This window comes from Mchenga conophoros, linkage group LG17, assembly GCF_057382185.1.
Source record: "Mchenga conophoros isolate Kocher_MC1m ecotype Shallow Benthic linkage group LG17, M_conophoros_male_GT1.1, whole genome shotgun sequence".
NCBI classification, from domain to species: domain Eukaryota; kingdom Metazoa; phylum Chordata; class Actinopteri; order Cichliformes; family Cichlidae; genus Mchenga; species Mchenga conophoros.
The window spans coordinates 10340335-10364639 of record NC_140542.1 but is presented as its reverse complement, the minus strand read 5'-3'; the positions used below and the strand labels follow the sequence as shown (position 1 = coordinate 10364639).

The window sequence follows — 24305 nt, the reverse complement described above, 5'->3', positions numbered from 1 at the left end:
GGTTGGCACACCAAAAACAGAAGAGTGCAGGGGTGCAGCAGAGGGGAGGGGGTGACGCCTGGAAATTGTGAGGAACATGCAAAGTGACACAATCCGAATGACAAAAATTGTATAATCAGGAATAAATAACAAGTTAATGTTTCAACTCATTGCAGGGTGCCTTCCTCTCTCTTGTGCTCACGTTTATTAAAATTATTACCAACATAAGACAATCTTACCGGGGCGACCCTCAAATTTTGAGGGGTGGCCAGTGGCCCCCCCTGGCCCTCCTTAGTGGTGCCCTGTCTCTCAGGACTCATACTGTAAGCTGGATGGAGGAGGCAAACTGCTCTGCGATACTATGATATATCATACTATCTGCAAAATGGTAATGGGTTACAAGAAGTCACGAAAGTATATGAAAAATGTCAACAAATATTTAAGACAAAAGACAAAACAGAACCAGCCCTTTACTTTATGACAGCTCGATAACCAATAAAAAAATTGAACGCAATACAAGCAGGCTCGTAAGCCAATCAAAACCAGAAAAGGGCGGGCGCTGGATTGTTGTGGTTGACGTTTTACTTCCTCTTTCTTTGCGGCGTGAAATCAATAAACTGCAGCAGCGAAGCTCAAGTAGGAAGAGAGGAGAATCCGCGAGAAAAGCGACTTCACGAAGGAAAACGTCTGTCGCATGTTTTATGTAGAAAGTCAAAAAAGTAAGAAGAACGAAAATAGTCGGTCGAAGAGCTCATGTGATGTGAAGTGAGACAATCGGGGGCTGCTGCTGCTCACAAGACTGCTGCATGTGATATCGATTACAGAAATAAGTCACAGGGATGACCACAGCCCTGCTTCGGGCCCACATGGACGGCTAGAAATTCAGGCTTGAATGCAGAGGTTTGTAGTGTGTTTTTTCTTTTTCTTTTTACCTTTATTACAACCGTGTTGTTCCCGCAGTTCTCTGAGATTTAATTGCGATAGTTTCGCCTTTCCCCCCCTGACTGATGTTAAAGTTTGAGAGAAAGTCTGCAGAAAGAGTTTTTAGCCTAATTCACTGGTCAAAAGTAAGTTGAATTGTGACGCAGACCTGCAGATCAGTAAAAAAACAACAACTTTTCCTAGTAAACGCCAAAAAATATCTACCAAAGAAATGGAGGAAGTACACTTTCGTGTGAAATTCATGTGTGTGTGATATGATGTTTATGTGTAAAAAGTTAAAAAAAAAAAAAAAACTGCACGAGAATTATATGTGCAAGTATGCAAATTAGCCCAATGTGTCAAATAAAGGAAAACTTTCCAGATGGCATCAGTCCTCATCGATAAACAATCCAGCGCCTGAGACTAAGTGCATCCCTTTTCTTGTAGTAGTCCTGTTTACCCTGATGGATGAAGCCTCTGAGAAACACAGATAAAGTAAGAATGAAGCACCTTAACTAATGTTTTGGGGGTTTTTTTTTTCTTGTTTTAAATTTCCACCTTGTACAGAGTCCTCTTGCCAGAAGAAGACCAAACATGGTGCACGTCTACAACTGCCATCCTTTCTCCGCTCAGCAGATTGTGCAGGTAAAGTGAAACCTGACTGACGCTGATCCCGTGTCAGCCGTGTTTTATTACCTACGCTCTCGTCTTCACTGCTTTCCCACTCTGTGGCTCAGGTGGAGAAGGAACCCGGACTGGTCTGCTGTGGAGGTGGAGCTATTTTTGTGGTGGCGACTGGAGGATGCAAGGTTGCTTTAATGTGCTTATGTTTACAGTTTGTGACCTTTTTAAAAATGTATTTATTTTAGTAATGACTTTGGTGGTAGCGAGGCAAAATAAGATAAAATAGTCAGCTTTGTGTTAAGCCTCTCCCACCAGATGTGCAAAGGTATTTGAGGGCATATCAGTCCCGTTAACTCCACTGGGACGAGTTAATTTCGCTCCAGACCACTTGAATTACATCATGCTCAAAGGTTATTATTGATGCTTTGTCTTCCTCATCTTACTTAAGCATTTAGTAACTAACCCTTTGTAGTAGCCTGACACTGTTGTGCTGAACTGAATCCAGGTGGAGGCGTACAATGTGGAGGTGGAGGGCTGCCCCCTCATCTGCCGCTTTTCCACCATGGGCGCTGTGAGGAGCATCCAGCATAGCAAGATAGGTAAAGACATTTCCTGTCTTCCTCTACCCTCTGTACTGACATTCACTTTTTTGCTGTCTGTCTCCCATATGTGAGCAAAATGGCTTCAAGTGATGACAGTGTAAACTGGAAAGGCATCAAAAATAAAGACTCTAGACACTGAAAAATCTTGGGTTTTATCACTGCCTCCTCTGTGCTCACTCACTTCTAGGAGACTACCTGGTGACCATTGAGGAAAAGAACAATGCCACCTACCTGAGAGCATACACCAACTGGCGTTACCAGGTACACAAGAACCATCTCGAGTCCAAATCACCCAAGAGTAAAAATAGGACAGAAACCTCCTTGTGGTTAGGGGAAAAAGTGGTTGCGAGGTGATTTTTCATTCGGCGGCAGATTGCAAGTAGTTGCAGTGACCAACTGGTTGGCCAGAGGTTGAATGCACACCACCTTTAACTAGGATTACCTCACTCTGGTGGTATGCAACCTGTCTCCAAGCAGTTGCAGTCCACCTAGAAATGACTGCGGTCAGTCTCACAAAGCGTAGCTCACAAAGGTTTGTAAATAACTAGCATCTAGATTACGAATGCAGATAGATGCTAACACATAATCAGTCAGTCAGTCTATCAGTCTGCTCTAATGGATGCAGATCATCTCCAATATGTTTCATTGGAATGGCAAACTTGACTCGGCTCATTGTGAATTAGTTTAATTATGGTTCTATGCATAAATCTTATGTTGCTTTAATGTGATTAAACTAAGGAATATAATAAGCTTTTGTAAGAAAAAACTATCTCTCAGATTTAAACTGTGAATTTTTTGAAACTGGTAGTCAGATGTTGTTGTCAGATTGTTCTAGCTCTCTAGCTAGCTGTCTTAATTTGAACTGTACATCCTGTTATCTTCATATCACGGTATACTATACCAAACCTTCAAATTGAGGTCACGAGCACCCTCAATTAGTCTCAATGGTCATATGTCCAAGCTTACCTATGTTAGAGACAGACTGTCAAAGCAAATGGTATAAAGGGCGTTTAAACATGTGCATAGTTATGGATAAATTATGCTGAGAGCAAGAAGAAATAAGCAAATTATATTCCACCAAAGGCAGTCTGCAGCTGTCATGTATATTGCTGTTTTCTAATTACACACTGGGAAATATGTTAATGCCTTATTTGCCCTCTGTTCAGGCAGAGGAGAAAGCCCGCGTTGGGGTTCGTTTGTTGGGCCACTTGCTGGGTGGAGCATCTGTGTGGGGTGGAGTGCAGATGGAGATTATTGAGATCCCTCTGTCAGAGCGGCCCATTGCCGTGTCTTGCTGCCCGGTTAGAGGAGACCTGCTGGTTGGCTCTGAGAACACTCTGGTTCTCTTTACGTTGAGACAACACAACCAGCAGAACCTGGTAAGAACTCAATTCTTAATCAAAGTTTACCTGCTTTATTGACGTTATGGAGTTTATCTGCATTTAAATTTACAATTCAATAATGTCTTTAATTTGTTAAAGACTGTTTATTTAAGTTTTTGTTACTTTTTTGCGCAAACCGGTGTAGCTTCTCTCTGATAAGGGTCGATTTCAAGGTGCTTCAACCTTTGTCTGCTGCTCCACAATACCTCCCACATTAATTTCAGTGCTTCTTAAGCATCTCCGTTGGGCTTTGGTCTTCCTCTCATGCTGGACTCAGGACAGAATGGATGCTGCATTTATTCAATACACCATTTTGTGGTACTGATTTGTGATATGGTGCTTTGTGTGCCAGATGGGAGTCTTTAATGGGCCAATTCAGGCCCCCACGCCTTATGTTTAACATCCCTGCTTTAAATAATATCTCTTCAATATAATATGACGTCTTGGACATAAAGATTTTTTTCCCGCACATACTGTTGGTAACTTGCACTCTTTTTTAGAAGATTTTAAAGTATTTTCCAAATATGATGAGTACCTTTACAAGGTTTTGTTAAGGTGGCAGCTTAACACCATTTATTTTAATAGCTGGCTGTAAAAAGATCAAATGTTGTGGTAACGTCTCTCATCGAAAATGAGCAGACTCACTGATAACCTACACACTATGTTACACTGGAATAATGTTTGTTTCTTTGGGAGGAAAATCAGGAGAATCGGAGTCTTCAGAGCAGCTGGCCAAACACTCGGCAGCGCTGCGGTCAGAGTCAAGGTAACTAAAAAAACACACATTTATTAATTTATTAAGATATTTTCAGTCAAACACTCATTTTGTATCACAACTATCTATAAATCATCATCTGATCATTGATCAGAGAAGGATGTCTTACAATGAGCCGTGTGTATTTTATTTCATATGGCAAAGAGTTTACATTAGATGTGAATTAGGACTAAAAAGCTTCTGTTCAATAGGCCTGTTTTCTACCAACAGCTCAGTCTTCAAGTTCCAGCCAGAATCTTTCCGTCCTGGATTTTGAACGCTCCGTCATCCTGCACCTTCCAAAAATCACACCTAAGCAGGTGCTTTTCTTCACTTATTTTTATCTGTGACTGTGTCAAACTGTTATATCAACCATGTTCACTGCACCTATTTATATTTAAAAATGTAAGCCTTTTCTGAGTGGATAGCTTGCATTTACATAATGAGAGAAAGAGAACAATTTCTGTCGTACTGGGAAATTTCTAACTTAAGCATTTTTCCTTGTTTTTTTTTTTTTTCCTAAATATTTTGACCGCTAGGTGGCACTGTGCGACACATATGTGGCTGTGCAAGGAGAGCTGGAAGTCTTGATATTAAAACTGGATGAAACCTCTGAACCCCAAACCCTGGAGGAACCACTGGACACAAATAACGGTAACGGCACACATGTAAATGCTCTATAATGTGTTTTAAGTCGTGGCTTTGGGGTGATTTTTTTTTTCTATTTAACTAGAAAGGGATGAGTACAGAGACCTTTATGAATATGAATTACATTACTGAAGCTGTCAATTAGACATTTTTACAGAGTTCTCAAGCATTCTTTTTGGTTTTATTCTACAGATTTAATACTAAGAAAACAACATAAAAAATGCATTCAAGCTCATACTTTGAAATTGTCCACATGCAGCAGAGCATGAGACATTTTATCAAATGTAGGAGTGACCTGTGATATGCAATCTGTGATCTTTCTGCATGCACAGCAGAATATCTGGAAGACCAGGCTGACTTTCTGGTTGTTCCGAGACACCAGGAGTTACTTGGCGATCGAGCTAAAGACTGCGACATCCCAGTTAGCATTGAAAAAACCGGGCTGGAAGAAGGAAGGCAGTATGCACTTTCTTACGTTCTTTTCAGGTGTGTCTGCACTTCTGAGTTTGTTCCTTAAGAATATTTCTCCCAGCTGAGGTTTGACTGAACTCCCTCCGGTCCTGCAGGCACTTTTCTCCAGAGTTCTTCCAAGGATGCAGCATGGATGAGATGCAGCTTCACTCCCTGCAGCTTTACCCATTGTTCACTGGTGAGTACAACATCAGTGTCGAGTTAACAGTGGAAGATGATCTGTTTTGAAATGAGGAGAAATGGAATTTTTTTTTCTGAGACTTTGTAGTATGTTCAGGAGTTTACATTCAGTCATCACAGGCATGAATTTCATGGTAATTTTGGACTTTTAATGATGTTTTGAACTCTTTGTTTTGCTCTAGTGTGAAATGATTGCACAGCACGCATCCTTAATGACTTTAAAAAAACATTGCATTTCAGTGAAGTGTCATACCATGACATTCATGCCCGTGATGAGTGCATGTAAAGCTTCATTGCTATAGAGATATCTCTGTAGTATTTCTACAGCACCTTCACATTTCGGTGCAGTTTGCTCATGTTGTAAAAAATAATCCTTTTTCTTTTTGTCCTTGTGTGCGTTTTTGCCCAATCATTGTTTTTGAGGGATTGTTACTCTCTCCCCAGGTAACCAGTCAGTGTCTCCCGATGAAGCGACATGTGTGTTCTGCTTCTTCTCCCTCCCCACCACGGGCTACCTGTACAGTCTGAAGGGTGGAGTTGAGCTCCTGTCAGCATATCAGTATCCAGAGAAGGTCCTGGAGGCGGCGCTAACAGACCACCTGTTGCACGTTATAACAAAGTATGTCTGCAGCCTTGAAGGAGCCTGCATTCTGTGTGTATTTACATTTTACACGGGTTTAAAAAAAATAGGGCTCTAAATTCAACAGTTCACCAAACATCAGATAGATTACCTTTTTCATCAAACCCATCAAGCCTTATTTCCATGATATTCCAATTATACCCAAATATAGAAAAGTTGGTGTGTATTTTTTAATCTGTGGTTCTTACTTTCTTTGTGGATTACAAGTACATTTCTCTGTGTGGCTGGTAGGAGTGCATTGCAGTGTTTTACAGTACGATGTGCAGCTCTAGCAGCCAGGATTGAAGACCCCTACATCGATACGACCATGAAGGTATGAGCCTGGCATTTACAATAAGCGAAGCTAATTTAAAAGAAAGTTCAGCCTCAGTGCTCCCCTCACTGCAGAGATCCAGTTGGTGGCGCTAATATCTGTATGGATTGTTATTACATGTCTGTAAATGAGAACACATTTAACATTTATGTGTGTGTGTGTGTGTGTGTGTGTGTGTGTAAGGCCTGCCCACCCTGCAGCCTGGAGGTCTGTGCGCTCAGGATGCAGCTCTTCATCGGCCTGCGGTCGATGTGCGTGTACGGGCGCCATGTCATCCTGCTCTCTGCCGCCGACGCAGAGACACCGGAGGAGACCGAACGCGGCACACAGCGCAGGGGCCTGTAAGTTGTACGCACAAACACGCCGCCATGTTGATTTGTACACCTTTTGATTTTTAAAGGCTTTTTCAGGTTTGACCTCAGATACTTCCCTGCAGTTACTTGCATGTGCATGCATGTACGCACAAACATTTGAACATTTATGAGCCTGTTTACTGTATGTGTGTACGTGTGTGTTGTTGTTATTATAGCGAGTTGAAAGAACACAACATGCTGACTGGTATTTTCCTGGCGGTGGGAATTGATCCCGCAACCACGCCAGCTCTGGAGAGCCTTCTATCACGCCCCTTACTGTAAGACAAACCCAAAACCCATCCAACCCCCGTCCTTGTTGTCACTTTCAGGCCAAGCTGCAATGATGAGACCCTCAAAACACTCTCGTTCTCAAATGAAATCTTTATAAAGTCCCCTTCTGTAACCCTTGTTAATCTTATGTTACAAGACTAAATGATTCTTCTTTGCTTCTGTGTAGAGGTTAGAGGAACTCCATTAAAAACATTTTAAAAAACTAAAAGGACTCCAAGAACACAAACCTCCACCAAGGGAGGTCACTTTCTAAGCAGTATTTACTCTTTAAGGTAATAGTGTTGTATTTTCAGTACATTTGTATATCTCTGTTCTTTTTAAACGTACTTTAAGGAGTTTGCAGTGCAGCAAAAATAAGCAAAGCGTGAAGGTGTTTGTTATTTGCCCTGCTGAAACCTATTTTTTTATGTTAATATAGGACATGTGTGGGATTCAATTCATTTTTTAGTAAAATTAATTTTTGATCACAAGTTTATTTAAGAAACATAGTTTTTTAAAGCCGTGCAACCTTCAGATCAATCTATTGATTGAAGAGAGGTCAGAGGTCAAATCTTACATATTTTAAATACTTATACGGTACTTTCTTTATGTTGACAATACACACCACACTTGTAAGAATCATAGTTTCTTAGTTATAAGCTTTTTGTCAACCAATAAATCATGGTGTTGATTTTAAGGACCTTGGTGGATGTAAGGCAGAATTTGAACGTATTGTTAACATGACCCGACTCTACTAACTTTTATCAGCATCCATTCAAAACTTGTCCAGCTATCGTGTTGACAGACAGAAAGAAATGCAAATATACCAAAAGCATAACCTAAAATCACAAACAACATATTATTTCATTGATAAGAACTTAGTGATCATGCCGTTTGATATAGAAAATAAAGAAAGGCAAATATAAAATTATATAAAAATTTAAAATCGCTTTTTTTTGGATTCATAAGAAATAAAGAACTAGCAGAAAAGGTCTTAAGCAAGTAAGTTGCATGTTTTGTGAAGAAGTTCAGAAACCCTGTGACAGTATGCAGTCAGTCATTTCTGTTTAAAAAATGGTAAATGGTCTGTATTTGTATAGCGCTTTACTTGGTCCTAAGGACCCCAAAGCGCTTTACACTATCACAATCATCCACCCATTCACACACTGGTGATGGCAAACTACATTGTAGCCACAGCCGCCCTGGGGCGCACTGACAGAGGCGAGGCTGCCGGACACTGGCGCCACCGGGCCCTCTGACCACCACCAGTAGGCAACGGGTGAAATGTCTCGCCCAAGGACACAACGACCGAGACTGTCGGAGCTGGGGCTCGAACCGGCAACCTTCCGATTACAAGACAAACGCCCAACTCTTGAGCCACGATCGCCCCGAAAAACCAAATGATTAAAGTGTTTGTGTGAGTTTTGCAGCTTGGTCTAAAAGAGACAGCACTTCCTGTTTTAGTTTCTAAACCTAGCCATGGTAACCTGCCTAACTGCCCTCGGTGTGTGTTTGTGTCTTTTTTTTCTCACAAACTAATCGTGTTAGAATTGACCTAAAAAGACAATTTTATCACTGAGGTTCCTGGATTCCTGTAACTCTTTCTCTTTGACTGACACGGATGCACACACACAAGCCCCTCACCGTGTAACAAACACCTCAACATACCCTTGGTATGAAGCTCCTGTTACCCTGTTCACTAACTGTTTGTTAAAGCTGGGCAGACACTTAACAAACAGCTGAATTATGCTGTGAAGTGTTAGCCACTGATGTAGCACAGCGCATGTAGAGAGCTAAACGATCATAGTTGTCTATCTGTAGCTTCACGTGATCTAAATGTGCCAAAAAATTAGGTATAATCTGCAGTTTACCAGATGGCAGGGGAGGAAGACAGGACAAAAACATCATTAATAACTAATAATTAAATGGAAAGTGGTGTATCAATCTAGACCTACTGCAGTGTTACTAAGCGAGGAGCCAGGGGCACTTACAGTCTCACAGGCTACCATTGTACTCGTTGGTGTCAAATGATAAACCTGTTTAAAGATGAACAGGCAATAATTGGTTCTAAAAACTGAGAGCAAATGAAGCAGATCTTATAGGCTAGATTATGTCCTCATGATCATTCTGACAGTTGTTTAGTGTGTGCCCAGTTTAACAGTTTGTTTGAATTTGTAAAATTGTGTCTGTACTGTCTTGTTGATGTCCTGTAAAGGCAATTTTTTTTTAATAGTTAAAATATCTACAACAGATCACAACAAAGGTGGGTATAAGTACAGGATTCTTCCTGTGTATGTTGTGACTCAATGGTCAAAATCTTTGCTAATTTTTCTATATGTTGCTGTGTAATGTTTGATCTCAGGAGCAGGAGGTGGACAGTGTCTTCTACCAAAGAAAGCAGTGCAGCGGGACATGGATGGAACCTCTATGTTGTGGACACCGTCCCCCCCTTTACTCTCTACCAGGAGATGGTAACTCTCATTTGCCCAAATTGTGTGTTGCGCAACTGTTGATGATGAATATGAAAAAGTAAACAAATACAGATCTGCTGTGCAATCACTTGTGATTTGTGTGTTTTTCAGGTTGAGTACAGTCAGCGTTATGCAGAGACCAACCCACAGGCCCAGAGTCTGCGACACCTCCTCAGCGAAGCTCACCTCCTCCTGCGTGCTGCTCTACTACACGCATCAGACGAGCAACAGACGGGCCCAGGTGGCCCAGCAGATCACAGGACAGATCGACAAGTGCTGGAGGAGGCGCTGAGGGAGAACTGTGCCCAGCTGGGAGACAGTTTCAGCAGGTAACACACAACCAACATTCTGTATTGATAATAACATTTTATGGGTTTTTAAATGTGTTCAGTCAATGAGATTTTACTCTGTTGGACACCTTTACCTTCAGTTTTTGTATTTTCTGGCTATTTTATTAAAATTTGTTTCAGCAAAACTTTTAATCTCTTCTTTTCTCTAAGGGGCGGTCAGAGGGAGTGTCACCTTGCTCTGCCGTACTACAGGATGTCTGGTCTGTCACTCACAGAGGTCATGTCCAGGAATCGGCCATTTCCGGGCAGCCCTTCCTCCTATGGCCCTGGCTTCCTGTTTTACCTGAAACATTTCCTGTTAGAAGACTCAGAGCAGACCCTCAGTCAGGTACACAAGATCTAAATGAGCATGATTTAACAAGTTGAGGAGATTACTTTTTCACACAGCTGGTCAGCTTTTTTCCCATAATAATTTAAATAATGATTTTAAACCATTTTGTAATTACTTAGAATGTCTTTGTCAAATATTAAAATTTGTTTTAAACATGACAAATATGCACAACAAACCTTAAGAAATTAGTAAGGGAACAAAAAAATACAAAATATTGAATCAAAAGAGACGGGGAACCTTTTTAATCTTTCTTTCCCTGCAGGAAGCAGCTGATCAGGTCATTGACATTTTCAGCCAATCAGAGCCTGTAATGCTCATAAGCATGTGCACCAGCCCCTGCATGATAAATGTCAGTCCTGCTCGGACGCTGCAAATTTTACAAAATCTGGAGGACTCGGTGGGCGTGTCGGTTTCACTGACAATCACCATGGCTACCATGATGCTGCGTTTGGGTGACCTGCAGCAGTACACACAGCTGATGGAGAGACACGCTGAGGTCAGGATTTCACTTGTTTTCTTTGGTGTACTAACTGCTCAAGGTGCAGTGCAAGGTCAAAGTTTGCTACATGATATTGCTTCTTTTTTTTTTTAAATTGTATGTCCATATTTTTTTTTTTATATTATATACTTTTCCACACAAAATGGACCAAAATAAAGAAAGTTGGTCCCTTTCCATTCTGTGCGTAGATGCTGCTAGTGTACGGGTTTATCGAGGAGCCGAGGCTGCTGCTCTATGGTGGATGTGCAAACCAGCATAGACGTGTTTATCCCACAGCTTTAACCCGCCAGATGGCCGACTCTCAGCCTGGACTGCTGGTGGCTGCCATGGTGGCTTTACATGAGAACAGCAAAGTTAAGCTGGAAGAGGCTGATCACATATTCAAGGTACTATTGGCACCTGGAAGTGCAGTGCCTGGAGGATAGTATATCAACCCGCTGATTTGTATTACTGCCTTTCTACACTTGGATGTAGAATTAATTTCAGTTTTGCAGAATCTGATACTTTCTACGCTTTTAGGAGCTGCGTTGTGAAAACAGCCTGCAGGTCGACTTCTGGGAGGCGATGCTCATGGCATCATCAAATGACGCTGTCATTCAGGAGCTTCTGTTTCGGCTGGCTTCTGTCTACATCGACCGTCTAACAAATACAAAGTCAGAAAAGCACACAGCTCCAAAGCGCAAGTCACTGAAAAGTGCTGATGACCTGGTACGGCTACTTGGTGGTCTCTGTTTAGTAACCCCCCCCCCAATTCTTTTAATTTGTTCAATAACCAGATTATAAAGACACGAGTTTCATGCAATCAGCTGCTCCCATGTTTGTGTCTGTTCCAGGTCAACTCGTGCTCTCATTACGGTGCTTTGTATCCATGGCTCATTCTTCTAAGTCCAACAGACATTACCAGTTCCCAACACTTGGAGGCGCTGCACAAACTGCAGGTATTTTCTAAAGTCTGCTTTGACTGCATGGATTCAATACAGTTAAGTCCATAAATTTTTAGACAGAGGCAACTTTTTTTCTAATTTTGCTTCTATGTTACAACAATATATTTTAAATGAAACAACTCAGATGCAGCTGGAGTGCAGACTCTCAGCTTTAATTCAGTGGGTTGAACAAAAAGATTGTATAAAAATGTGAGGAACTAAAGTGTTTTTTAACACAATCCCTTCATTTCAGGTGCTCAAAGGTTACTGAAAATAAAATGTTAATTTCTAATACTTGGTTGAAAACCTTTTGAAAACCCTTTGCTGTCAATGACAGTCTTGAATTCATGGACTTCACCAGATGCTGGGTTTCCTCCTTTTTAATGCTCTTCCAGGCCTTCCCTGCAGCTGCTGTTTGTTTGTGGGATTTCTGTCCCAAGTTTAGTCTTCAAGAAGTAAAATGCATGATCACTTGGGTTAAGTAACTGACTTTTCCATTCAAGAATATTCCACTTCTTTGCTTTAATGAACTCCTGGGTTGCTTTGGCTGTATTTTTTTTTTTTTTTGGATTGGAGCAGACAGTGTGTATCTGAATACCTCAGAATTAATTTGGCTGTTTCTGTCCTTTGCCACATCATCAATAAACACCAGTGTCACTGTCCCATTAACACCCATGCATGTCCAAGCCATCACACTACCTCGGATGATGAGCTGTTTCACACCTTCTCCATACATTTTTCTTTCCATCATTTTGGTAGAGGTTAATCTTGGTTTCAGTTTTCCAAACAGTGTTTTTCCTGAACTGGGCTGGCTTTTCTAGATGTTTTTTTTTTTTTTAAATCAAAGTCCAATGTAGCCTTTCTATTTTTGAGGATTATGAGTGGCTTGCACCTCGCAGTGAATCCTCTGTATTTACTTTCATGCAGTCTTCTCTTTACTGTAGACTTGGACATCGATACGCCGACCTCCTGGAGAGTGTTGTTCACTTGGTTGGCTGTTGTGAAAGGGTTTTCTCATCACCATGGAAATGATTCTGTGATCATCCACTACTGTTGTCTCCTGTGGGTGTTCAGGTCTTTTAGCGTTGCTGAGTTCAGCAGTGCTTTCTTTCTCCAAAAGTTGATTCTGTTCATCTGGATGTAGCGTTTTCAGTGGGAGGAACATTTCGTCACTCATCCAAGTGACTTCTTCAGTCTCAGTTAACTGCAGGTTTCCCCAATCTTATAAATAGTACGTTTGCATAATGACTGAAACTAGCACCACTGTAGGAACAATGGGCTGTGAGGTCAGTTCCTTCATCATAATTATGCAAATTCTCATGATCATTGATCAACAACTACTGATCAAGGCCCGCTGATCAAAGACCACCAATGGCCATGAGTACCATTCACCATCTTTCACCATCTTACAATGCTATGATTGCAGCCATTCCCCAACTCTCTGTGAATGGTACTCATGGCCATTGACAGCTCACTCGGCACTGCCGAGTAAAGGGGACGTGTCCAAATGAAGCCCATGTCAAGGCCTGTATGGTTCTTCAGAATATCACGTGACGAATGACCAATGACTCTCTGAAATGATGTGTCCGGTTATGTGATTGGAGCTGCTGAAAAGATGTGAAAATTAGTTTTTTGCATGAACTGGATCTGAGGTGATTCCGAGGATCATCACGAGAGCGCACGGAGATTGTTAGCGAATTATGGAGCAACCGAAAAGGTCGAATAATATTAGCAGTTAGGGGGCATTTTGACATGCTATAGCCCAATAATAAGTCTTAAATCAGTCTCAGAGAGGATGGTTAGTAAGAGGTGTGTGTGTGTGTGTGTGTGTGTGTGTGTGTGTGTGTGTGTGTGTGTGTGTGTGTGTGTGTGTGTGTGTGTGTGTATATTATACAGGACCTCATATCGGTATTCTCCAATTGATACATCTTTACATTTATATATCGACTGTTATGTCAGCCCCTTGCATTATCACAGTAGGGCTGCTGTACATGGAATGACCAGCAGATGTCAGCACATCCAAATGAGCTGTTAAACGTTGCTTTGTGTGATCTGCCTTTTGGTGAACCGATTGGCCGGAAAGATTTGACACATTCACGGGGCTTCATCACACCATCACTACTATAGTACCACTTTCTCAGATGGGTTTTTTCTGTTTACGCAGCTTAAGGATGGTTTGTTTCACCTGCACAGAGAGCTCCTGTGACCGCATGTTGTCGGTTTACAGCAAAAAAAACAGGTCTATCAACTCCAGGCCTTTGATCTGCTTAATTGATAATGACATAACAAAGAAAATGCCCACACCTGCCCATGAAATGGCATTTGAGTTAACTGTCCGGTTACTTTAAAAAGAGGGTGGAACATGTTAACAAGCTAAAACTCCTCAACCCTTCATCCAATCTTAATGTGGATATCCTCAAATGCAATCCATTGATCTCCATTATATAACTATAATTGGAAGATATTTCAGTAAACAGGTAAAATAAGAAAAAACACTTTGTCATTGTCCAAATATAGTTGGACCTTAGTGTATAACAGACTAATGCAGCCACTGAGACATCACTGAATTGCTGCCCAACCTGTGCAGGAAACACAATTTCTTCTACTCGGTTGTGAAGAGACCCCTTTTTTTCCTGTTCACAATAAAACCCTTAAATGCTTTTACAATAAAACCCTCAGTACTCCTACAGCAGTAAATGAAACTCCTGTTGAGAAAGTGCTGATAGTTGTGGTTTATGCCTTTTTATAAAACAAAACAAATATCCCCAGTGCATTCATTATGAAGAGGGAAATCTATTTTGTTTGTTGCTGTAAATGTTTCCTTCTGCTATAAATTTGGGAGCTGTTTTTTGGAGCCATCTTCAACTGGCCATTGAAGTAACTGCGCTTTTCAGCCCCCGGGGACTTTCAGTGTGTGACAATTTTGACAGTTTAATGGTTTTCAGCATCTTTATTACTAACACACACAGTTGCTGTTCTGAAACACACACAGCTGCAGCTTTTCAGCCACCAGCCAACTACATACCGACTACAACAAGACAGTCAGGAACTGCTTTTATGCCGGCGAGGCATGATTGCCAATGCCGCGTAGGTGTGTCCATCTCACCTGCAGAGGCACTGCAGACAACACCCCGCCACAGTGACAAATACATTTTGTTTGTGACAAACGTTTGACTTGTCTCAGCTGGCAAAGCACAGGTGTACAATTGATGGCTGCATTCCACGTAGGGTGATGCCCTATTCACGGTCATTACTGGAACTTATAGTAATACGGGGCCATCATGCATTCCATGGCTTGTGAACTTGTTGCAATAAATATGTAGGTCAGTGACATTTGAAGAGAAAACATTTTATCTGTGCTATCAGTAGTGGACTTGGTGACATATAGAAGTTTATTTATGTTTCTTTATGTTTCTTTTTCTTCTTGTGGACTTTAATTTAAAATCTAGCTGCTGTTATTCTGTAATTGTATTTTTAAGTGTTCCTGTTTGTGTGTGCAGTCTCTGCTGTGTGGTCCATCTCTGTCTGTGGGCTCCGTCGTGCCTTTGTTGGAGCGCCTGTCAGACGAAACCTTATGGGGCTTCAGCCTGCACCTCCTTTGCGCTACCAGAAGGGGGCAGTATGATAGGAGCATTGAGAAGTTGCTGGACAGATGTCCTCAAGCGATCATACCCTACGCCAATCACCAGTTACAGGAGAAAAACATGGTCTGTACTGATCACGGGGCTTACATTTGAAGTCTGTAGCTACACTTTTTAGTTTATTTTTAATTTCGCACCTAATTCAACTCCCGTCTCAATCACATGTCTAATCTCCGCAGGCACTTTGGTGGCAAAAGCTCCTCCCAGAGCTTTGTGATCGCACAAGAGCAGCCTCAGACAACAGCATCCTCCTGGCTGCTCTCAAAGGTAGAGGTATTTTTCCAAAGAGCTTTCACTTTCGTTTAAAACAATTAGGATTTGCTGTGCTTTCGTCAGTCATGACTCACTAATGACCTTGTATTGTTCAGACTTATAATTTTATTACGCGGCAAAGCCGTCTGGCAGGTTTGAAAAATTTTTTGACATGAAATGAATTCACATTAAATCCCTACTTTAAGTCACATCCTCAGCTATTCAGAACCCTGTAATTAATAATGGATTCCGTGCTCAGGGAACAGATTTGAATCATTTAAACTGTAGAATACAATATTAAAATGACAAGCAATGAAGTCATCTTAGTCCAGATCTTCAAACAGTTTCAACAGTTTAATCAGTTTAATGGTCTAAAACTTAAACTGGTTCTTAAAAAAATAGCTGGATGTAATTTTATTTTACCATTTGGTCTTTGTTTTTGTGTGCCAAGCGACTTCATTCAGTCATTCATCTTGGTTGAAAAAGTGGTTCTCAAGAAAGCCCAAACCCCCTGTCTGTCTGTTCTGTGTAGTCATGTTTTGAACAGACACCGTCAATCGTCCTCTTTTCAAAAGCAAAATTGACTGCCTGCATGAAATGTGTTCAGGGAACATCAGTAAATTGTAACTTCAGCAACTAAATTGCTGTCATTGGGAAAGTGTTGGATATCTGTGCTGGGGAATGAATAGCAATTCATTACAATATGATTAAACAAAGTGAACTCTGAGGGTGTAGCAGGGTTGGGTAGACTGGGCACACCCCAAGCCACTTCTGTAAGTGGATATATTATGATGGGAATTAAAGAAATATCAGGAAATTACTTACTGATACTGGCAAAGAAACTAGAAGTATGAGGAAGTAACATCTCCTGTGTGTGTGTACTTGAGTTTAATGAGACTTGTTTTTTGTCAACAGAGACGCTTGTCGTAGTTGCTATGGAGATGAGCCCCGCAGAATTCCTGGAGCTCATCCCTGATGATGGCACAGCATCATACTTCTTGCCACACCTGTTGACGTGCAGCCAGAGACAAGTGCTGGCCTGAAGTGTGCATACACACACACACTGAATACTGAGAAAACATTTCAGAAGAGTCCTCAGAGTTGTGTTTTTTGGCCAGCCACTGTGGATGACTCAACTTGCAGTATTTAAACTATTTGTTTGATATCAAGCAATCATGTATTATAAGCACTGTGCAACTAAACTCAAAGGCTTTAGAGTACTATGGTGGACATATCTCCTATTTGATGTGATTGAACAAATACAGGAACAGGCCTGCCGGGGGTGTACTATGTGAGATTAATGGCTTAGTGAGGTGTGTTTAGAGTTTAGGTTTAAAACCAGTTCCATTATCATAAATTCTGTTAATGAAAGCACGCACCATGGTTAGATCACTACCCAAGAGAACTTTATATATGCAGACCTGTTGGTTGGTACGTTAGTAACGCCACTTAACCTAAACCATGCAGTTAGGTTACTCATGCTTTCTCTCTCACATTGTCACTGGAATTTACAGGTGTTTGGTTACTGATGCAGCAAATGTTCACATACGGTATTCTTTTATGTTTGGTCACTTACCAGTTGTTTTTTTTAATTGCCGATAATCAGTTATAAATTCACAAGAAAAGAACACTTTTCTGCACTCTGCAAAAGTTGATTCTGTTCGTTTTCAGTGGGAGAAACGTTTCGTCAGGCTTCTTCAACAACCACTGATCAAAGGCCATGAGTACAATTCAGATTTGGGGAATGGGTGCAATCACAGCATTTGTAAGATGTACCCTTCCTCGATTCAGAGATGGTCTTTCCCTTTTCACGTAAATGGCCTCCTTGACTCCCCGTTCAAACCAGCATCCCTTCCTCATCAGGATGTGTACATCCTCATCATGGAAAGAGTATCCACTGGCCTGTAGGTATAAAAAGACTGCACAGTCCTGGTATGAGTGGCGAAATGTTTCTCCCACTGAAAATGCTACGTCCAGATGAACAGAATCAACTTTTGGAGATTTACGTACCTGGATGATTGAGCAGGCATTAAGACACTTTCCTGCACGGTTTCTCTTTTGCTGGATTTGTTCCACCTCACTCATTTTGCTTTTTGGCATGATATTTTCTTGTATGTTATTAAAGTTTCTCAACCCTGAAGTGGAAAGCCCAGATTACTAGTGAAGCTGCACTAGGTTTTCTACATCAAGCTCTGTTAGTAACAGAGGTTATCAACAATCTCATATGTCTGAGCGACGCAAAGAAAGCCTTCCTACACTGAAGTTGCTTCATAGTATCCCCTTTAGGTCATGGAGAGCTTTTAGCAATGTCCCTCCTCAGGGCTGAAGCCTGTTTATCTGGTTTTATGGAGTCGGGGTGGGGTTGTTTGCAGAACTGTCGATATGTAGATATCGTTTTGTTTTCCCGTTCATAATCTACTATCACTGGCCACGTTGTTAGGTACACCTTGCTAGTACTGAGTTGGAGCTACTTCTCTCATCAGAGTGTACTTAGCATTGAACAGGTGTACCTAACAAAGTGGCTGTTGAGTCTGTGTTTATGAAACACTTTAAAATACTGTTAGAACTGCAGAGGAACATTCAATTTATTTATTTATTTTTAACTAAAGTTCTTAAGTGTGGAGATTTAGAAGTGAGTGACCTTTGAGCACTGATTTGTCCACTGATTTTTTTTTTTTTTTTAAACAATTGCATGGATGTCTGTTAAGTGATAATGCTGTTCAGATAAACGGTAAATACATACCTCAACACATACCGGCATCTTCTTCCTGCTGTATTTACTGTGTATCTGGTTGTTCAGTGATGACGCGACGAATCCTACTTCCGGGTCTAAAGTAGTCTGCGTTTAATATGGCTTTTGTGTTGTTAACATGTTTAATGTTATGTATTTTCTTCTATTTAATCTCAAAAAGCTCCTAAAACAGTCAGTGATCACTGTTGACCTCCCTCGGCTTTTATTACCGCTAATCATTTATTTAAGCTCAGTTTTTAAAACCTTAGGATGTAACTACAGCCCAGCCCATGCAGCAGTATATGAATGACTAACCTCGTATTGTGGATGGATTATCTCAGTTGTTCTCCTGGCTGAAATTTGGTCCTTTTACAGCATCCTGCCATGCGATTACATTTGTTCCTGACCACCGAGAACACTCACGTTAACTTTTATCGAGTGGGAAAAAAAGTTAGCTTGTTTATATTATGCTAACATAGCTGTGTCGCTAGCGGTCACGTAGCACATCATTATATACCAGCTAGCCCAACTTCAGTAACCCTACAAACGTCACTGCTGTTTAGTTTTCTGTCTTCATTTATGCTGGAAGTGATAGCAGAGCTGTACGTTTTAATTTGTTTCCAAAACCCCGCAGTCAGGACATGTTATATTGTATTTAGATAGAAGCTAGCGAGCTAACTTCCTGCTAACTTCTAACTCCGTTAAATGTCATAAATTCCGTTTTCATGGATGCCTGGATGTTAAACTCAATTGTTACACCTGGTAGAGCAGAATGCTGATCATTTTATTAAAGATGAAAGACTTTAGACAGTTTTTCAACTCTCAGTAATGCCATAGTGATCGTTTGATATATGGACCTGCAGCGGAGTTTAGACCCAGACAGGCTAGTGACGTCAGACTGAACAATCGGATTGTCACAGAGTGTGAAAGTTTAGTTTTGGCCACAGAAAGTTTAAACCTGTTTGTCACAAACAAGTGTTACATATCATCTGAGTATGCAGCAGATATAGAGATACTGTATCCAAGCAGCTGCCAACCAGTCTACCATTGCAGCAGCTAACTTTCCATGAACAGCTGAAGCGGCCAGAAAGTGTTTGTGAAGTAGTTGGGTTCTGCAAACACTTTAGGATTCAGGTAAACAATAAGCACAGTAGAACAAATATTGGTTTTGTGAACAAAATCATTTATCATAATCAATTACATCTTCTCCATTGAACGCCTTTTAAAACTTATTTGAATATTTCATCGTGTAAATCAACAACTAAGACCCGAACTCCTTCATTGCATGCATTTTTAATTTTTCTTTGCTATTTGGGTTGATTGGGACCTAAAGAATGTAAAAACAAAGAATTACCAGATTTTTTTTTTTTTTTTACACCTAATTTTTGTTTTTGAGAAAAATGAGATCCACATATGAGGACATTTGTATCAAATTTTGATAGAACAGTGGCAGTATAATGTCCTCGTAAGTGAATATCAGGCCCTTGTAGAAATTTTTTTTTTTTTAAAATTAAGTATTTTGGTCTAGACGTCCCAAAATGTGATGTCCACATATGTGGACACCAGGTCCTAGGAGGTTAAGGAAGAGGAAATGTTGAGCAGAGGAATGCAGTCAAGTGAGGGTTATGAGGAATCTGTCTTCACACAGCTGATTCCTCATAACCCGGGGCGATCGTTATCGGTTACAGTTCGTCTTGTGTCTGGAAGGTTGCCGGTTCGAACAGTCTCGGTCGTTGTGTCCTTGGGCAAGACACTTCACCTACTGGCCTTCACCTGATGGCCAGAGGGGCCGATGGCGCGATATGGCAGCCTCGCTTCTGCCCCAGGGCAGCTGTGGCTACAACTGTAGCTTGCCTCCACCAGTGTGTGAATGTGAGAATGAATGACTAGTGGAATTGTAAAGCGCTTTGAGGGTCCCGAAAAGCAATCCATTATTATTATTATCATAACCCTGGTAAGTGAATCCCCCAAAAAGTTGATTCTGTTCATCTGGATGTAGTGTTTTCAGTGGGAGAAACATTTCGTCACTCATCCAAGTGATTTCTTCAGTCTCAGCTGACTGCAGGTTTCCCCAATCTTATAAACAGTACTTTTGCAGAATGGCTGAAACCAGCACCACTGAGGGAACACTGGGATAGGAGGTCTTCGATCCTCAACCCCTCGGTAGGCAGCTCTGAACACTGCATCCAGAACACCCTGGATTTTGTTGAGAAAGTGAGAGATGTCATTATGGAGGCAGATGAAACCGTGGTCTTGTACGATGTTACATCTCTCTTCACTTGCATCCCAGTCACAGAAGCGTTGGAGGTAGTCCTTAAGAGATTACAGGATGACCCCAACCTCAGCAACAAGACCACTCTCAGCATCGACCAAGTGTGTTTGCTTTTGGAACTGTGTCTTCATTCCACCTACTTCACATTCAAGGGTAATTTCTACAGGCAGAAACATGGGTGTGCCATGGGCTCCCCAGTTTCACCCACCGTGTCCAATTTGTACATGGAAGAAGTGGAAAAGAGGGCTTGCTATCCTACCCTGGAACACCACCAAGCCATTGGTTCAGGTATGTGGATGACACCTGTGTGAAAGTCAAATCTCAGGACGTACCACATTTCACGGATCACATTAACTCGGTGGACCAACACATCAAATTCACCAGGGAGGATATGAAAAGTGGCAGGTTAGCCTTCTTAGACTGTGAGATTTCCATCAGTAATGGGGGACATCTAAAAGCTGACGTGTACTGTAAACCTACGCATACAGATCGGACACAACGGTTCGGGAGGCAGAAGAACATCGCATCAAGAAAGTCCTGAGTAAATGTGGTTATCCCATCTGGACATTTGTCAAAGCTGGAAAGGCACCTAAAGAAAGCTCCAGCCGATCCAGGAGAGAAGGACAACTGCTGACTAAGCGAAAACCTGTAGTGATCCTGTATGTATCAGGAGTATCAGAGCAGTTGAGACACATTTTTTCTAAACACCGTGTCTTTGTAGCCTTTAAACCCCAAAACACACTGCACCAAAAATTGGTCCACCCCAAGGATCGGGTCCCCTGACACAAACAGAGTAATATAGTGTACGCTGTTAAGTGCATGGGGATTGCCAGGATTTATACATCAGGGAAACCAAACAACCTCTGGCGAAGCGGATGGCACAACACAGAAGAGCTACCTCGTCAGGCCAGGACTCTGCAGTCTATTTACACCTACAGGCCAGTGGACACTCTTTCCATGATGAGGATGTACACATCCTGGACAGGGAGGAACGCTGGTTTGAATGGGGAGTCAAGGAGGCCATTTATGTGAAAAGGGAAAGACCATCTCTGGCAATCGAGGAGGGGGCCAAAGGGTCCATCTTTTGCCATCTTACAAGGCTGTGATTGCAGCCATTCCCCAACTCTCTGTGAATTGTACTCATGGCCATTGATCAGTAGTTGTTGCTCAATGGTCATGACAATTTGCATCAAGGGAACTGACCTCACAGCTGTGAGTTCATTCAGTGGTGCTAGTTTCAGTCATTATGCAAATGTACTGTTTATAAGAAAAACCTGCAGTTAACTGAGACTGAAGAACTTGGAAAAGTTACGAAACGTTTCTCCGACTGAAAATGCTACGTCCAGATGAACAGAATCAATTTTTTGGGACAAACTTGTGACACACATCAGCCTCCAGTCATCTCAGGGAAAACGATGGTGCATGGAGCAGTATGCATTCCATGACAGTGAAAAGGAAATGCACAAGACTTCTTGGAAGTTAGATAATGTGATAAACAAAGGTAACATTAGAAATACCAAGTCGTAGCTCACACCCGGCTTCTCAGAATCTTGTCCAAGACATTTGGAGTGACTGCCGCGAATCACCATTATCAGGAAACACAGGACCACCATCATAATTTCTGTTCCCTTCTCTCCTGATTGCAAGTGGCAGTAAACAAAGTGGATAGCTTGCAGTCATAGTTAAAAGAAAACCCCCTCTGTCAGATGTTTTTTTTTTTCTTTTAATATCAGAACATGGTTTTTAAAAATAATCTGGTCTTTAGCAGCTTCTAAAATTATTTAAATATAACCTCAGGTGTAAAATTGCACACAACAGATTCCACTGTTTAATTGTTTATTTAACAAAAATGCAAAATAAAATAAACATTTAACATGTTTAGCTGGTTGAGTCTAATGATGATCTACTCCAGAGAGGACTAGCAAGTCTTTCCACTAATGAATCTCACTACACAAGCATGGACTTTAAATAGTTAGAAAATTAGTCGGTTAACCAAAAGCATTCGAATAGAAGCACCTGGCTGCTGCTTTCCTTTTTAATGGCAGCAGTAAGGTGTTTTTAGCGATTCACTTACACCTTCTGCATTTGGCTTAGCTTTTCTTAAATAATGACAGCGCATTAATTCATATGTTGTTCACCTGAGGTTATATCTACCCAATTGTTTAAAAAAAAAAAAAAAAAAAAAAAAGACCAGACAATTTTTATTATATTTTTATATGTAAAACCTTAGAATTGAAAGGTGATGATGGGACAAAGCAGTGTCAATAGGAAGAAATGCTAATGGCAGAACACTTGATCACAGCATGGACCCAAAGGCCACATTAAGACAGTAGAACCTAGTGAATATGTAAAATGTTGTCTGGGATGCCACTGCACAGATTTCCCCTGGGGGGCAGGCACACGTGCTGCTTCATACTCTTGTTTTATTGTGTCACCAAGCCAGTGAGAAAGTCACTGTCTGAACAGAGCCTTATCCCTTGTACTTTCAGATGCAATGACTGGAGTGGATATAGCAAATCCAAATCACAGTTTCTGTACTGCAAAGATAATGCAGCCCAGAGCCTCTGACATGGTCTCCTTGTTGGAGAAGAACTTAAATTCTGCATGGTATGATAAACTAAGGGCTTGAGGTCAGTCAAGAATGACAGATTCCCTTCAAGTGCATTTGTAAGGCTGGAAAAAACCTGGAGATGAATGCCATACCAATATTTCTACAGCTAAGGTCCATTCTCCTTTTGAGCTGCCACAGGTCCCTGTTCAAGACCCTGCAGGGAGTAGGGAACCAGACTGTTGATGGACACTTGGGTGCCACCAAGAGGACCCTGAGCTCTGACTGTCTGACCCTGTGAAACATTATTGAAGGAATCAGGGGGAAAGCGTAAAGAAGGTGGTGTTGGTGAAAGCATCCAACACCAGGTCTTTCCATGTGAAAACAAATTTCCTGATTTAAGTTTTAAGAAATACACAAAGATACTAACTCGATTTATCCATGTGACATTTCATCGGATCCATTTGAACCTCATGAAGGATATTAAATGGTAAATTTTCAGTTTTTGATCCTGCTGATTAAAGACTGTTCAGTGTGGGGTTTTATTATTCGCCACAGTCTCAGTGAAATGAATAAACATAATTAGATATGGAATCATTGTTTCCTAGTACCTGCTACCAAAGCTCACGCTTAAGCCTAAGTCATTTCTTTATCATTTTTTAGCTGTTATTTTACACTGTTTCAAATCAAAGGTCCTGAAATGTCTTCCTTGTAAACTTACATGTTGTAACAATTAATTTTTGCAGTACTTTTAACAGGAAAGTTGAAGTGAATGAAAATTAAGCCTGAATAATAATTTTAAAGAAGGAAATAAAAATATGGATTCTGAAATAATGTGTTACAGACTTTCTCCTTGCAGTCCATATTTTAATAAGGTAAATGAATGTTTTTGTTAATAATGGTATGATAGCTTTAAGAGCAGTATTTTAATAATCAGCCTTATGATGAAAGAAATTCTTAGGATAGCATGATTAGTGACCTTTTCTCATGACAGTGTCTATAACTTGAGGACAAGTCTCCTTCAAGCTCTACAGAGACAAAGTTGCATTGATTGGGCCACATGTTGTACTTCTAAAGCTACTTTTGAATCAGGCAGAGCTTTTTTTCATTTCATTTTTTATTTTGTTTCACACGTGGTACAGCAGTAATT

The 24305-nt window shown here is 41.0% G+C and overlaps 1 protein-coding gene across 4 annotated transcripts; it reads left to right on the top strand.

Annotated features, from left to right (window-relative positions):
• The first annotated feature begins 529 nt into the window (after positions 1-529).
• hps3 (HPS3 biogenesis of lysosomal organelles complex 2 subunit 1) lies at positions 530-23989 on the top strand. 4 transcript variants are annotated; one of them, XM_085251659.1, is made up of 25 exons: positions 530-879; positions 1468-1545; positions 1638-1709; positions 2030-2123; positions 2314-2387; positions 3293-3505; positions 4214-4274; positions 4494-4582; positions 4802-4916; positions 5243-5396; positions 5477-5559; positions 6006-6180; positions 6433-6514; positions 6698-6855; positions 7044-7145; positions 9500-9608; positions 9720-9937; positions 10109-10286; positions 10552-10785; positions 10977-11174; positions 11308-11496; positions 11622-11726; positions 15212-15418; positions 15532-15619; positions 16520-23989. In XM_085251659.1, the coding sequence occupies exons 2-25, from the start codon at positions 1495-1497 to the stop codon at positions 16645-16647; spliced, it is 3177 nt and encodes a 1058-aa protein (XP_085107785.1). In that variant the 5' UTR covers positions 530-879; positions 1468-1494; the 3' UTR covers positions 16648-23989. The 4 variants fall into 4 exon arrangements, with proteins under 4 accessions (XP_085107785.1, XP_085107782.1, XP_085107784.1 ...); XM_085251656.1 differs by having other exon boundaries at positions 4205-4274; XM_085251658.1 differs by having other exon boundaries at positions 3293-3506; positions 4203-4274; positions 5246-5396.
• The last annotated feature ends 316 nt before the right edge of the window (positions 23990-24305 follow it).